This window comes from Monomorium pharaonis, chromosome 1 (genome assembly GCF_013373865.1).
Source record: "Monomorium pharaonis isolate MP-MQ-018 chromosome 1, ASM1337386v2, whole genome shotgun sequence".
NCBI lineage: Eukaryota > Metazoa > Arthropoda > Insecta > Hymenoptera > Formicidae > Monomorium > Monomorium pharaonis.
The window spans coordinates 37,055,481-37,068,822 of record NC_050467.1 but is presented as its reverse complement, the minus strand read 5'-3'; the positions used below and the strand labels follow the sequence as shown (position 1 = coordinate 37,068,822).

General features: G+C 32.6%; 2 protein-coding genes and 1 long non-coding RNA gene across 4 annotated transcripts; 1 reads left to right on the top strand and 2 right to left on the bottom strand.

Moving 5' to 3' along the window:
- Positions 1 to 730: 730 nt before the first annotated feature.
- Positions 731 to 2,404, bottom strand: LOC118644518. 2 transcript variants are annotated; one of them, XR_004962291.1, is made up of 2 exons: positions 1,677 to 2,404; positions 731 to 1,398 (listed from the first exon to the last, which is right to left on the bottom strand). It is a non-coding gene; the product is annotated as an uncharacterized LOC118644518 (long non-coding RNA). The 2 variants fall into 2 exon arrangements; XR_004962292.1 differs by having other exon boundaries at positions 1,764 to 2,404.
- A 2,282-nt stretch (positions 2,405 to 4,686) lies between these two features.
- On the bottom strand, positions 4,687 to 6,147 carry LOC118647270. Its single transcript, XM_036291817.1, has one exon. It carries the CDS (start codon positions 6,145 to 6,147, stop codon positions 4,687 to 4,689), a length of 1,461 nt encoding a protein of 486 aa, XP_036147710.1.
- A 1,834-nt stretch (positions 6,148 to 7,981) lies between these two features.
- On the top strand, positions 7,982 to 13,332 carry LOC105828263 (digestive cysteine proteinase 1). The gene is made up of 13 exons (XM_036285490.1): positions 7,982 to 8,206; positions 9,855 to 9,903; positions 9,999 to 10,166; positions 10,298 to 10,470; positions 10,582 to 10,686; positions 10,748 to 10,907; positions 11,034 to 11,226; positions 11,310 to 11,527; positions 11,605 to 11,705; positions 11,862 to 11,993; positions 12,083 to 12,272; positions 12,359 to 12,664; positions 13,148 to 13,332. Exons 2-12 carry the CDS (start codon positions 9,864 to 9,866, stop codon positions 12,541 to 12,543), a joined length of 1,665 nt encoding a protein of 554 aa, XP_036141383.1. The 5' UTR covers positions 7,982 to 8,206; positions 9,855 to 9,863; the 3' UTR covers positions 12,544 to 12,664; positions 13,148 to 13,332.
- The last annotated feature ends 10 nt before the right edge of the window (positions 13,333 to 13,342 follow it).

Sequence of the window (13,342 nt, the reverse complement as noted above, 5' to 3'; positions counted from 1 at the left end):
CAGCGCCCACTTGGCAGCGCCATTAGACATGCCTATGATTTTATCATATGGTAGAAACCTATATAGCCACTTTTCGATAAAGTAATAATTAAATATTTTACGAGAGAATATTAATGTACATATAATTTATTTTTTTCAAAAATAAGTGAATTGATATTAATGTATTATTATAATTTAACTTGACTTTTAATAGGTATTAACGGATATGGTTACACGACATTAGTCCGAAAACTAGATGGGGAAAATGTTGGTACCAACAAAATTCTCTAGACATTTCAATTTCAATTTTTACAGGTTAGTAACATTGTTTAAGTAGTAAATCCGCGAGTATTCGGAGACGTTTTGACATATGCGCGCGCCAAAATAATAAATATTAAGTTAAATTGTAACATGTAATTGAAATTAATGTTAAAAAATTACAACTGAATATTAAGTACATAGAGATGAACAAAAAAAAAATGTTTTATATATTTATATGTAAGAGAAGAAATTTTAATATAATATATTAATATATTAAACTATACTAAATTATATTTTTATTATATTAAATTAATTAGTAATATAATCATTTTTAATTTCTTTGATGTGCCTTGACAAACAAGATTTATGATTGAAATCTGGTTTTCCATATTAAAATCATTGTCAGCCGAGAAACAAAATCTGTGCAAGATAAAATAGAAACATAAAGAAGGAAGAGGGAAAGAAATAAATGGAGAATAAACAAATATATATCAGATAAGTAGTTAATATCTTTATAAGAAATTATGTATTCTATATGTGCTTTTTGTAGATGAACCGATTCTTTTCTTGAATTAATTTTTTGTTTCAGCTTCTTTGCTAATTGTAGAATGTTGACAGCTGGACCATCAGAGAACAATTCCTTGCCGAGTAAAGCTGTCAAATTCTAAACCTGCTACTTCCTCGAGTATGCCAAAATTGTAAGCAAAAAAGTTGAAATCACATTGTAACATCAAATATCATTTCGTAAGTAAACATATACTATTTGGAGTAAAACAAATTATCGTTAAAGAAATATTTTGATATCATTATTTTTGTAGTTAATATGTGTGTGTGTGTGTGTGTGTGTGTGTTTGTGAGTATAATTCATTTAAAATAATTATTAGTTTAATAATTAAAGTTACATTTTAGTTGGTATAAGAAGGCTCGTGATATTACTTGGGTTGAATTAGATGAAGAGTATCTTAGATTTAAGAGGTGTTTTCTAGAGCATACACACTTGGCATCTTTTTTGCCGTTTTTAAAAAGATAATTTTGGTTTATTTTACATCAAATAGTGTATTCACTTATGAAATGATCCTCGATTGTTGGACAAGCATCCATCGCTACTTCTAAACCCATTCTTGTAAAAGCCAATGTGGGTAGCACATTTTCTGTTTGCTGAAAGATAAAAAGTGTATACCGATTAACAGACTATATAACAAAATAACAGTAAACAATGAGCAGGTCTATCGAAAGCGTTCATGACAGGTTGACGATAAACACAATAGTATCCCAGATAGCACAGAGATTCAAAAAGAATTCATAATTGGTAACGTACAATTGAGTTCTTTTTAAACTCTCCGTGCTATCTGGGATCTCTTCTAGTTTAAATAATGTCGGTACATTGCTGGGACAAACAGCACATATGCTTTGTAAAACAAACAATTTCGACAAACCTGCTCTCAGTTTGTTGTATCAATCTGTTACTGCACCGTTGATAAATCTAATTGATATTACAATATAATTTCAACTTTTTTGCTCACAATTTTGACATACTCGAAGAAGTAGCAGGCTTAGAATTTGACAGCTTTATTCGGCAAGAAATTGTTCTCTGGTGGTCCAGCTGTCAACATTCTACGATTGGCTAAGAAGCTGAAACAAAAAATTAATTCAAGAAAAGAATCGGTTCATCTACAAAAAGCACATAGAATACATAATTTTTTATAAAGATATTAGCTACTTATCTGATATATATTTTTATTCTCCATTTATTTCTTTCCCTCTTCCTTCTTTATGTTTTTATTTTATTTTGCACAGATTTTGTTTCTCGGCTGACAATGATTTTAATATGGAAAACCAAATTTTAATCATAAATCTTGTCTGTCAAGGCACATCAAAGAAATTGAAAATTATTATTACTAATTAATTTAATATAATAAAAATATAATTTAGTATAGTTTAATATATTAATATATTTTATTAAAATTTCTTCTCTTACATATAAATATATAAAACATTTTTTTTCTTGTTCATCTCTATGTACTTAATATTCAATTGTAATTTTTTAACATTAATTTCAATTACATGTTACAATTTAACTTAATATTTATTATTTTGGCGCGCGCATATGTCAAAACGTCTCCGAAACTCCGAACACTCGTGGATTTACTACTTAAACAATGTTACTAACCTGTAAAAATTGAAATTGAAATGTCTAGAGAATTTTGTTGGTACCAACATTTTCCCCATCTAGTTTTCGGACTAATGTCGTGTAACCAAGCTTCGACCTAGTATCTCTAGCTATTATCGCGCTATTGGCTCCACGAACAGTTCAGGTATGGTTTGTTCGCGTCGCCATGCCCCGATATGCTCCTATTCACTCCAAAGCACTCTAATAGGTTGGCGTCATCGGAATCAATGTATTGGAGTGCGTTGGGGTGAACAGGAGCATGTCGGGGTATGTGACGCGAACAAACTAGTAGCAGAGAGGAACCTGAGAGCGGCCACCGCGGCTTTTTTTGTGCGACCAATATTTGACTAGCATCAGCGCCAAACGTGGATGTAAAGCTCGTTCTACATTAATTGCAGTCGCCAGTTGCAATTTGCAACACCCAATAAATGTCGAGCTTTAACTAGAAACTAAGCGTCTATTGGATGTCGCAAGTCGCAACTAGCTGCTTGCAATTAATGTAAAACAGACTTTACATCCACGTTTGGCGCTGATGCTAGTCAAATATTGGTCGCACGAAAAAGGCCGCGGTGGCCGCTCTCAGATTCCTCTCTGCTAGTAGTGTTAGCGTTTGTAGCGTTAATAGTTGGTCTGTTCTTTTTCGCTGCACTGCTGCACTGGTGCAACAAGTTGGAATGAGAAAAAACATATTTGTCTCACTTTAACTTATTGTACCAGTGCATCAGTGCAGCTAAAAAAAACAGGCTTAGTGTCTCCCCGAACGTACCCATAGGGTGTGTTGGAAAATAGTAAGGCCGGTATTCATAGTCGGATCTTATATTTAAGATTATCTTAAGTACTGTCTTAAGATGCCATCAACCAATCACAAAGCCGTATTAGCATCTTAAGACATTGCTTGAGACGATCTTTAAATAAGATTCGACTATGAATACCAGCCTAAGATAACAATGGAAAACACTGCCCTAGTTTACATCAAGCACTTGGTACGCGTATCAAGTAATGAATTTAAGCTAATCAGCCAATGCATGGTGGAAGAATACATTCTTCCACCATGAGCCAATGATTAAACACATTCACTAGTTATTTACTATTTGATACGCGTACCAAGTGCTCGGTGTAAACTAGGTCCATGCATCGACATATAGAATGGACTGAGCATTGCGATGGGCAAGCGCGCGCCTGCTTTAAAGTAAGAGGTACTATACCTGAGGCCTATGTTTGTCTCTCTTGCAAGCTTCTGATTTGTTATTTCGTCTTCCTCCGTGAATGGAGGGAGACAAAATAACAAATCAGAAGCTTGCAAAAGAGACAAACATAGGCCTCAGGTGTAGTACCTCTCACTCTAAAGTAGACGCGCGCTAATCTATCGCAATGCTCAGTCCATTCTATATGTCGATGGGTCCATGAAGAAGTAGCAAAAATACGGTAAGAGCATCGACATATAGAATGGACTGAGCATTGCGATGGGCAAGCGCGCGCCTGCTTTAAAGTAAGAGGTACTATACCTGAGGCCTATGTTTGTCTCTCTTGCAAGCTTCTGATTTGTTATTTCGTCTTCCTCCGTGAATGGAGGGAGACAAAATAACAAATCAGAAGCTTGCAAAAGAGACAAACATAGGCCTCAGGTGTAGTACCTCTCACTCTAAAGTAGACGCGCGCTAATCTATCGCAATGCTCAGTCCATTCTATATGTCGATGGGTAAGAGGCCAAAATCCATAAAACTAGAGAGGATAATGTTGGCAACGCTTCAAATCTCTAGGATCCATAAATTTATTTTTTGAGGTTTTCAGCACTGTTGAAGCGTAAGAGTGTGCACAGAGCAGTACAGAGTGTGTACAGAAATAAAGTGTTGTGACAGGTGTAGTAAATAACCTCATTTTTTACAAATTATTTTATAAATTTTTGTTATATGTAATGTTTTTACCTGTACTGTATGATTGCCATAGAGTGTAGTAAATTTTGGATAAGATAGGAGAATAGGAAATTAAAAGAGAAAGAGAGGAAACTTCAAGAAATTTGGAGTGATATAGAAAGCAAGGACGATGATAATATTGATTTATTAATAATATTGTACAAATTATTCCAAGTTGTCGGTGATAAATAATTTAAAAGATTTTTTTTTAACCAATTACAGGTATCAATATAATCATTGATATCATTATAATTGATTTTTTTTTTTTTTTTTTTTGGAGGTTTATTGTGTCTGATCTTATGCAGATATATGACACGTATGTCTCTTAGCTAAGCAAGGTTGCTACCTCGCCTCCCTCTTTTTTTATATTATTCTTCCTATTTTTTTAATAAATTCGTATATTATCTTGAGTGTGCTCAGTTCCTCTCTTTTCAACCAATTCCAGACGCTGTCCGGGCTGCTGGCTCCTACTTTATTCAGTTGTTCGGTTAGGTTCATTCCTATTCTTGCTTCGTCATAGGTGTGACAGTTGAATATGAGATGGTCTATATCTTCTCTCTCGTTACCGCACTGACATCTAGTGTCCTTGATGTAGCCTTTCCGCGCCAAGCTTGAATTTAGGTTATAGTGGTTGGATCTTAACCTATTGTATAGAACTACAGCTCTTCTTGGGATGTCTGTTCCTTTGAACCATGGGCTCCTTTCATTGCTTCTGTAGAAGTTTTCAAAGTAGAATTTTCCCTTGAAACTCGCTTGTGTCTCTAGATATCTGTTGTTCTTTTGTATTAGTTCTTCTATGTATTTGTTTTTTAGATCTTTGCCAGGTAATTTAAGCTCTTTTGTGTGCGTTTCTTCTGTAGCTTCTTTTGCTAATTTATCTACCTCTTCATTTCCCCAGATACCTTTGTGTGCTGGAATCCAGGCAATTACTACTTTTCTGTTGTAATCTTTTATTATTTTAAAATGCCATTTTCTAATCTCTAGGATGTAGTTGTTTACGCATGGGGTGATTTCGTTATTATTCAGGGCCTTAAGTGTGCTCAAGCTGTCTGTGAGAACTAAGATATCTTTATTGACTTTCTTGTGTACTATCCATTCTAAGGCTTTGGCAATAGCGCATGCTTCTGCTGTAAAAACTGTGGCTGTGGTGTTCAGGCTCATAAAGTATCCCATTTCTTCGTTTTCTATAAGGAAGGCACTACCAACCGAGGGCTTGTCTTCTATTTTAGAACCATCAGTGAATATTCTTATTGTGTCCTTTTCTTTTAATCCATGTTTGTTCTGTATTTCTTGTATTATTTCTTGATCATTTACTTTCTTCTTTTCTTTGTACTTTTCTCCTATATCCATTTCTATATTAACTTTGTTTGTTAGATCCCAGTAGTTCATTTGATACAGCTCATTTCTTACGTTTTTACCTAGTATTTCTGCATCCTTCTTGACTCGGTTCCATGCCTCCACAAGGATACTATCTTTCTTCCATGGGGTGTTTGTTTTCTGTCTCAGTTCTTCTTTGACTAGTGTTTCGATTTCCGTTATCTCACTGTCTTTCTCTGTAGTATCTTGTCCTATCATTTTTATCCAATAGTTTCTTGCTAACAGTTTTGCTCTGTTTGTCATTGTCATTACTTTTGCTTCTGCCAGCATGACATTCGTTGGGGTGCTATTTCTGTAACCCATTGCAGTTCTTATTCCCATATATTGTGCTTTCTCAATTTTGTTTGTAGCGTCTTCATTGTTTGTAGGCATATATATTGTAATACCATATTCTATGGATGATCTTACTAAACTTTTGTATAGTAATAAGGCTGTATTAACTTCCATGCCTCTTGATACTTTTCATTATAATTGAGGTAAAAAATGAGGTTATTTACTACACCTGTCACAACACTTTATTTTTGTACACACTCTGTACTGCTCTGTGCACACTCTTAGGGCCACCGCACAAACTCTTCCATAACGCGTTACGTTACGTTAAGTACTCCATACGAACCTAAGGGCCACCGCACAAACTCTTCCATAACGCGTTACGTTACGTTAAGTACTCCATACGAACTTGAGTTGTACTTAAAATTTAACTTAAATCAACGCACAAAGAAATCCTTAACGTAAGAACTTAAGAACTTACGTTAAAAGTTTCTTTGTGCGTTGATGTAAGTTTAATTTTAAGTACGAACTTAGATTTATGGAGCACTTAACGTAACGTAACGTGTTACGAAAAAGCTTGTGCGGTGGCCCTAAGTTGTACTTAAAATTTAACTTAAATCAACGCACAAAGAAATCCTTAACGTAAGTTCTTAAGTTCTTACGTTAAGGATTTCTTTGTGCGTTGATTTAAGTTAAATTTTAAGTACAACTCAAGTTCGTATGGAGTACTTAACGTAACGTAACGCGTTATGGAAGAGTTTGTGCGGTGGCCCTTACGCTTCAACAGTGCTGAAACTTAAAAAATAAATTTATGGATCCTAGAGATTTGAAGCATTGCCAACATTATCCTCTCTAGTTTTATGGATTTTGGCCTTTTACCCAAAAATACGAAGGTTTACACACTTGACTGTGGCTACGGTCCACTTGACGCTACAAACGTTTCGAAGCATTCTTTGATTGATCAATTCATAAAATTCTTTGTTTCGATTGGTCGATCAAACGCTTTGAAGCATTTGTAGCGTCAAGTGGACCGCAGCCTCTGATTGTAATTCCAAATATGTTTTTGTTTCTATTTTGGCTGCGGTCCACTTGACGCTACAAATGCTTTGAAGCGTTTAATTGACCAATTGAAACAAAGATTTTTACAAATTGACCAATCAAAGAATGCTTCGAAACGTTTGTAGCGTCAAGTGGACCATAGCCTTTAATTACAATAATAAGATAGCATAATTTTATGTATATTTTACTAAAAATAAATATAAATACAATATTTTATTGTATAAAATATTATATACGTGCAATTTATTCCTCTTTTTAATTTATATAAAATAACACATATTGGTGCAATTATTTATTTTGAATTCTTATTATTAAGTTAATTGAAGACATAATTGGTTTCGTTTTTGTGTGTCTGTTTCATTCCAAATAGTACAAAATATTATCATAAATATTTATAAATATTTTATAAATTTATTTTCAAAAAATATTTTTTGAAGATTATATAATTATTTTTCATAAAACATTTAGAAATGATACAAAAATTATTATCAACAATATATAGAATATATTTTTAAAATGTACTGAAAATTATTTATGTATATGAACTTGAAATATTTTTTATATTCTTTGATAATAATGGTATAAATATTTATTTTAAATATTTTCATAAATATTTATCATAATTTTTTTATACCTAACAAACTTGGACATAAAAATATGTACAAAATATTTATCATAAGTATTTTTTCTTTTTATAAATATTTTATGAATATTTTATAAATATTTTGTGCTATCTGGGATATTCTCTTGGTGGATCGTCATTAATTATTTCCTGATTTTGTGCGTCAATGTCTGGTCCATCATCTAATTAATAATCACGCTTTGAATATAAAATGCAACAAGGCCTAAATCACATCAAATAACCTCAAATACAACAAATCATACAATGCTCCATTTCTCTGCACTGCTCTGCACTGGCTTGCACTGGTCCAGTTTAGTACAGTTCCAGTGCAGCTACCAAGAACAAACCTACGTTTGCGCAGTCCCACTGGGCACTGACTCCCAGTGCCATTCTACTTATAAACAGTGAACATCTTATAATGTGTGCAAACAAAGGAATTTTTTTTTCGACATTTTGTGACCGTAAACAGATAAGAAAGTAATTCGTTGTGCTCTGGTCACATTCGACTACCATCGTGCTCTTGAGGAACGAGAGCCTTTCTGCGTCGCAATTGAGGTAACTTTCGTAATTAAAGCGTAATTACAGTGGAGGCAGCTCTGTTTTTATCTTTCTGATAACATTGTTATTAAATCGATATTTTCAATTGAGATAAACAGAATTTTATACCTTGCACAAAACTAGGGTAATTATTTAGTTTAGGCACTGGTATTCAAATATCGATGTAGTTGTGCTTATTCGATACAGTTTTGCTTCAAACGAACGAATCTGGCAAAAAAAAGCGTCGCTCTGCCCCGGAAAGCGAAATAATAATCGTAAAATTTGTCGAATATTCAGGTTAAGAAATCTGTCATATCGACGAAATGTAGCGACAAGAGCACTCTCCGCGGCCATGTGCGCATGCTCTACAGTCATATGTACATGCTTCGCGGCCATATACGCATGCTTGGTGGCCATATGTGCATGAAATAAAGGCGCGAATTTAAAATGTATGTGTACTTTTAACGACTTCCTTGTATTCTAATAGTAACTAATAATAAATGAGTCTACATATATTAAAAATAATAAATACTGTAAAGATTAGCATATGATCTAGTAATAATCAACCATCATTGACAATCTTTGCGTAAGGATCTTGCTAATCTTTTGTGTGGAAAGTCGCAAACCCATGTGGTGCAGAGAATGCTTTACGCACACACACACACACACACACACACACGGGGGGGTGCAAGGGGGGCCTTCGGCCCCCCCTCCCGCACCCACCCCGTCCAAGTCGCTAACCCATGTGGCCTCATACTTTGCTTGCAATATACATGGGTTGCCTATGTACATTGCAAGCAAAGTAAAGTCCACATGGGTTAGCGACTTGGACGGGGTGGGTGCGGGAGGGGGGGCCGAAGGCCCCCCCTTGCACCCCCCCGTGTGTGTGTGTGTGTGTGTGTGTGTGTGCGTAAAGCATTCTCTGCACCACATGGGTTTGCGACTTTCCACACAAAAAATTGTGCTTGTAAAAATATGTATATAGACATTTGAAATTCGCGCATTTTTAACATGACTTGTGCTAAACAGAGCATGCGCTTGTGATTAAAAGCGTGAGAATATGATCGCTGCGCGTGCTCAAGTCATTACATTGTGTCGGTATGACAGGTTTCATAACCTGAATATTAGTCAACTTTAGCGATTATTATTTCGCTTTCCGGGGCAGAGCGACGCTTTTTTTTGCCAGATTCGTTCGTTTGAAGCAAAACTGTATCGAATAAGCATAACTACATCGATATTTGAATACCAGTGCCTAAACTAAATAATTACCAAAACTAGATAATATCGTAACAACATTGTTAATAATGTGAATTTGAAAAGAATAATGCAAATGTTACTAGTTACTCCGTTTTATTTTCTCTAGTATTTTCTCAAAAAAAGCATTAATTTTTTTTATAGTATAATAGTCACATTGACTTTCTATAGTTGTAATTTTGTCAATTACGATTATCGTCTCTGTTATTTTAATAAAATTATTTAATGATGGAATAATATTTTATTGCTTTAACTCATAATACTATTTGTTCTCATATTATCATTTTAATATAAAAAATAGTACATTTCCATGACTGTGTATATAGATAATATATATAATCAAAATAATCTTGCTAGGTCAGTGTTATCAAAATGATGACAAGCATATTCATCCATATGTTATATGTTTCAGAGATACAAAATGTCTAACTTTAAAAACAGTATACTTTTAATATTCTGTGGTAAGTTATTTATGCCGTTATATATAATTAAAAAATTTTTTTTTTATATGTCTCCAAGGGCTCTGTCATATATAATATTAAAAAAAATTTTATAGGAATATGTTATACAGTAGGGCTTTGCAAAACAACCTTGACAGGTCCAACATTTAGTCAAACATATACAGTGAAAGGGACATTATATATACCATATGCAGAAATTCGAGAGCCTTTTTATGCATGGTATAATGGCAAGAGTGGATCTAGTAGGATTGATTATTATGGAGGTATATTGAAATATATATTTACTCATTATCTATTTTTATATTTTATTCATATATATAGTTTAGTATAACATATATAGTATATTTCAATAATATAAAATATTTATTTCTTCGTCTATGTCTTTGTTTAATAGGGATGGTTAAAACTTTTCAATTGGCTCATAAAGGAGAGAATGGAGCCAGTATAAAATTAGCACCTGTTACCACAGAGACTGTTAGTAATGAGGAAACATGTCTTCAAGTGAATGGTACTGATGACTCCAAGATACAACCACAGTCTATTATTCCAGATGCCTTTGAAATGGAGGTAAATAAAATTGCAAAACATTACATTTCTGTAATGTTAATTTTATAAATTATATGTATACATATGTACACAAAATATATAAAAGTAGTTTTTAATAAAATTTATATGCAGTGTATTGGAGAAGAGATGATCAATGGATTATTATGTGAAAAATGGCGACTTGTGCAAGAAATTGGGGAAAAAACAAATAAGTACACTCTGTGGATACGTTATAAGGTAAAATTATTTGTGTATACAATGAAATAAATTATTTATTTAAAGGAAATAATCTTTATAGAAATCACCATATCTACCAAAAGTCAAGGAGGCTATTCCTGTGAGATATGAAATGAGAGGATTTAATAGTCTTTTAGGTTCACATTATGATCATTATTACTTGGAGTATGATTGGTACTCTTCTGACAAACCTGATGATGACATCTTTAAAATTGTAGAAGGTATATAAAATCCTTAATACATATTTTTCCAGTTGATCTTAATAAAGATTTTTTACTATATTGCAATAATATAATTATTTGTATTAAATAATATTAATATAATCACGAAGAAAATTATATTTGTAGATGCTAATTGCGTCAGCTTCCCAGGTCCAGGAGAAAATCACATATATACCTTTAACCCAATGCGTGAATTTATTTATAATTATGAGGATCATTTGCATCAAGCATTTGATAAATTCAAAAAGACTCACAATAAAAATTACAAGGATGATCTTGATTATATGTATCGAAAAGAATTATTTAGACAAAATATAAGGTACATTTATATCGTGAATATTGCATATATCGTCATTCAAACATAATTGTTTTATCATGTGTAAATAATTTTTATTTATTTAGGTTTATTCATTCTACAAACCGTGCCAATTTGGGTTATCAGTTAGATGTGAATCATTTAGTGGATCGTAGCGATCTTGAGTTGAAGGCTCTACGGGGCAAGCAATACACCCCAGGTTACAATGGTGGAGCACGATTTCCACATGATATTGAAAAAGAAATTGCAGATGTTCCTGACAGCATAGATTGGAGGTTATATGGTGCTGTAACGCCAGTAAAAGGTTTATAAAATTTAAATATTTATGATATATGTATATATGTATACATGCAGGTGTATATCAATTTTTTATTTAAATAGATCAATCTGTTTGTGGCTCTTGTTGGAGTTTTGGTACTACTGGCGCGGTAGAAGGTGCATATTATATGAAGTATAACAAATTAGTACGTCTGTCTCAACAGGTAAAAGTATAAAAATTCACGAATTTTTAAATTCACTTATTATTACTATTGTTTTTTATTTCACGAATTTATAAAGTTAAATGTTATAATGTCATAATATATGTAGTATAGTAGCTTATATACCATAGTTCAGAATTTTGTGGTATTATACTGTAGGCTCTCATTGATTGTTCATGGGGATTTGGTAATAATGGTTGTGATGGTGGAGAAGATTTCCGTTCATATCAATGGATAATAAAACATGGTGGTTTACCTACTGAAGAAGATTATGGTGGTTATTTGGGACAGGTAAATTATTTGATTATACTTATTAAATGATGTCTGGTTATTGATATAATTTGTAACATGCAGAATAAAGAAAATCTCTTGCTTTTAAGGATGGATACTGTCATATAAACAATGTAACATTAACAGCCAAGATGACAGGTTTTGTTAATGTCACTCCACGCAACGTTAATGCTCTGAAAATTGCTATTGCTAAACATGGTCCTATTTCTGTTGCTATTGATGCTTCCCATAAGACGTTCTCTTTTTATTCTCATGGAGTGTATTATGACCCAGCTTGTGGTAAGAGATTTATAAACTTGTTTATCGTTAAAAAAATTATGAGTACAAATTAGTTATTTAAATAATTATTATATTTTTATGTATAGGTAATACTGAAGATAAATTAGATCATGCTGTTTTGGCTGTCGGATATGGTACTTTGAATGGAAAAGGCTATTGGCTTATAAAAAATTCTTGGTCGAATTATTGGGGCAATGACGGATATATTCTAATGGCGCAGAAGGACGATAATTGTGGAGTTCTTCTTGCTCCTACATATGTTACTATGTAATTATAGTTCTATTTCCAAAATTGGTCTTATTTAAGCTCTCTAATATTTCCAATGAATGAATACATATTCAAATAAAACTTAAAAAATTGAGAGGCTATCCAAGATATACTCACAAGGAAACCTCGCGAACCCGTAAATTCTGATTTTAATGAAACTTGGCATAAATGTAGAGGGGGTGAATACATGAATTTAGAAATTTTTAGTTGGTGCTCAAAAACGGTTTGAAGGAGTAAAACCACCCTTCAAAATTAAGACATTTTTGCAGTTTTTCGATATATCTCGTAAACTAAACAAAATATTAAAAAATGTTTCATACAAAAGTTTTACAGCATAAATACCTTCATTTAACTACGCCATTAACTACGCTATTTATTTTTTGAAAAAAAAAAAATTTTATAAAAAAATTTTTTTTAAATAAATAGGATAATTATATAAAGGTATTTATACTGTAAAACTTTTGTATGAAACATTTTTTTATATTTTGTTTAATTTACGAAATATATCGAAAAACTGCAAAAATCGTCTCAACTTTGAAGGGTGGTTTCACCCCTTCAAACCGTTTTCGGGCACCAACTAAAAATTTCTAAATTCATGTATTCACCCCCTCTACATTTATGCCAAGTTTTATTAAAATCTGAATTTTCGAGTTCGCGAGGTTCTCTTGTTAGATGTTTAGCTGTACATTTCATAATGAATAAATTGTAATAAAATGTTGAATATTATATTTAGTATAGGCAAATCTTATTACCGATAATAAAGAAAAATAAACTATTTTGTAATTAAAAAAAACGTCTATTAA

Excerpts from the sequence above, each read along its gene's own strand:
- LOC105828263 (XM_036285490.1), top strand. The coding sequence starts at position 9,864 with ATGTCTAACTTTAAAAACAGTATACTTTTAATATTCTGTG. Across the intron at positions 9,904-9,998 it reads TATACTTTTAATATTCTGTG|GAATATGTTATACAGTAGGG; the intron begins GTAAGTTATTTA and ends AAAATTTTATAG. Across the intron at positions 10,908-11,033 it reads CATCTTTAAAATTGTAGAAG|ATGCTAATTGCGTCAGCTTC; the intron begins GTATATAAAATC and ends TTATATTTGTAG.
- LOC118647270 (XM_036291817.1), bottom strand. The coding sequence starts at position 6,147 with ATGGAAGTTAATACAGCCTTATTACTATACAAAAGTTTAGTAAGATCA.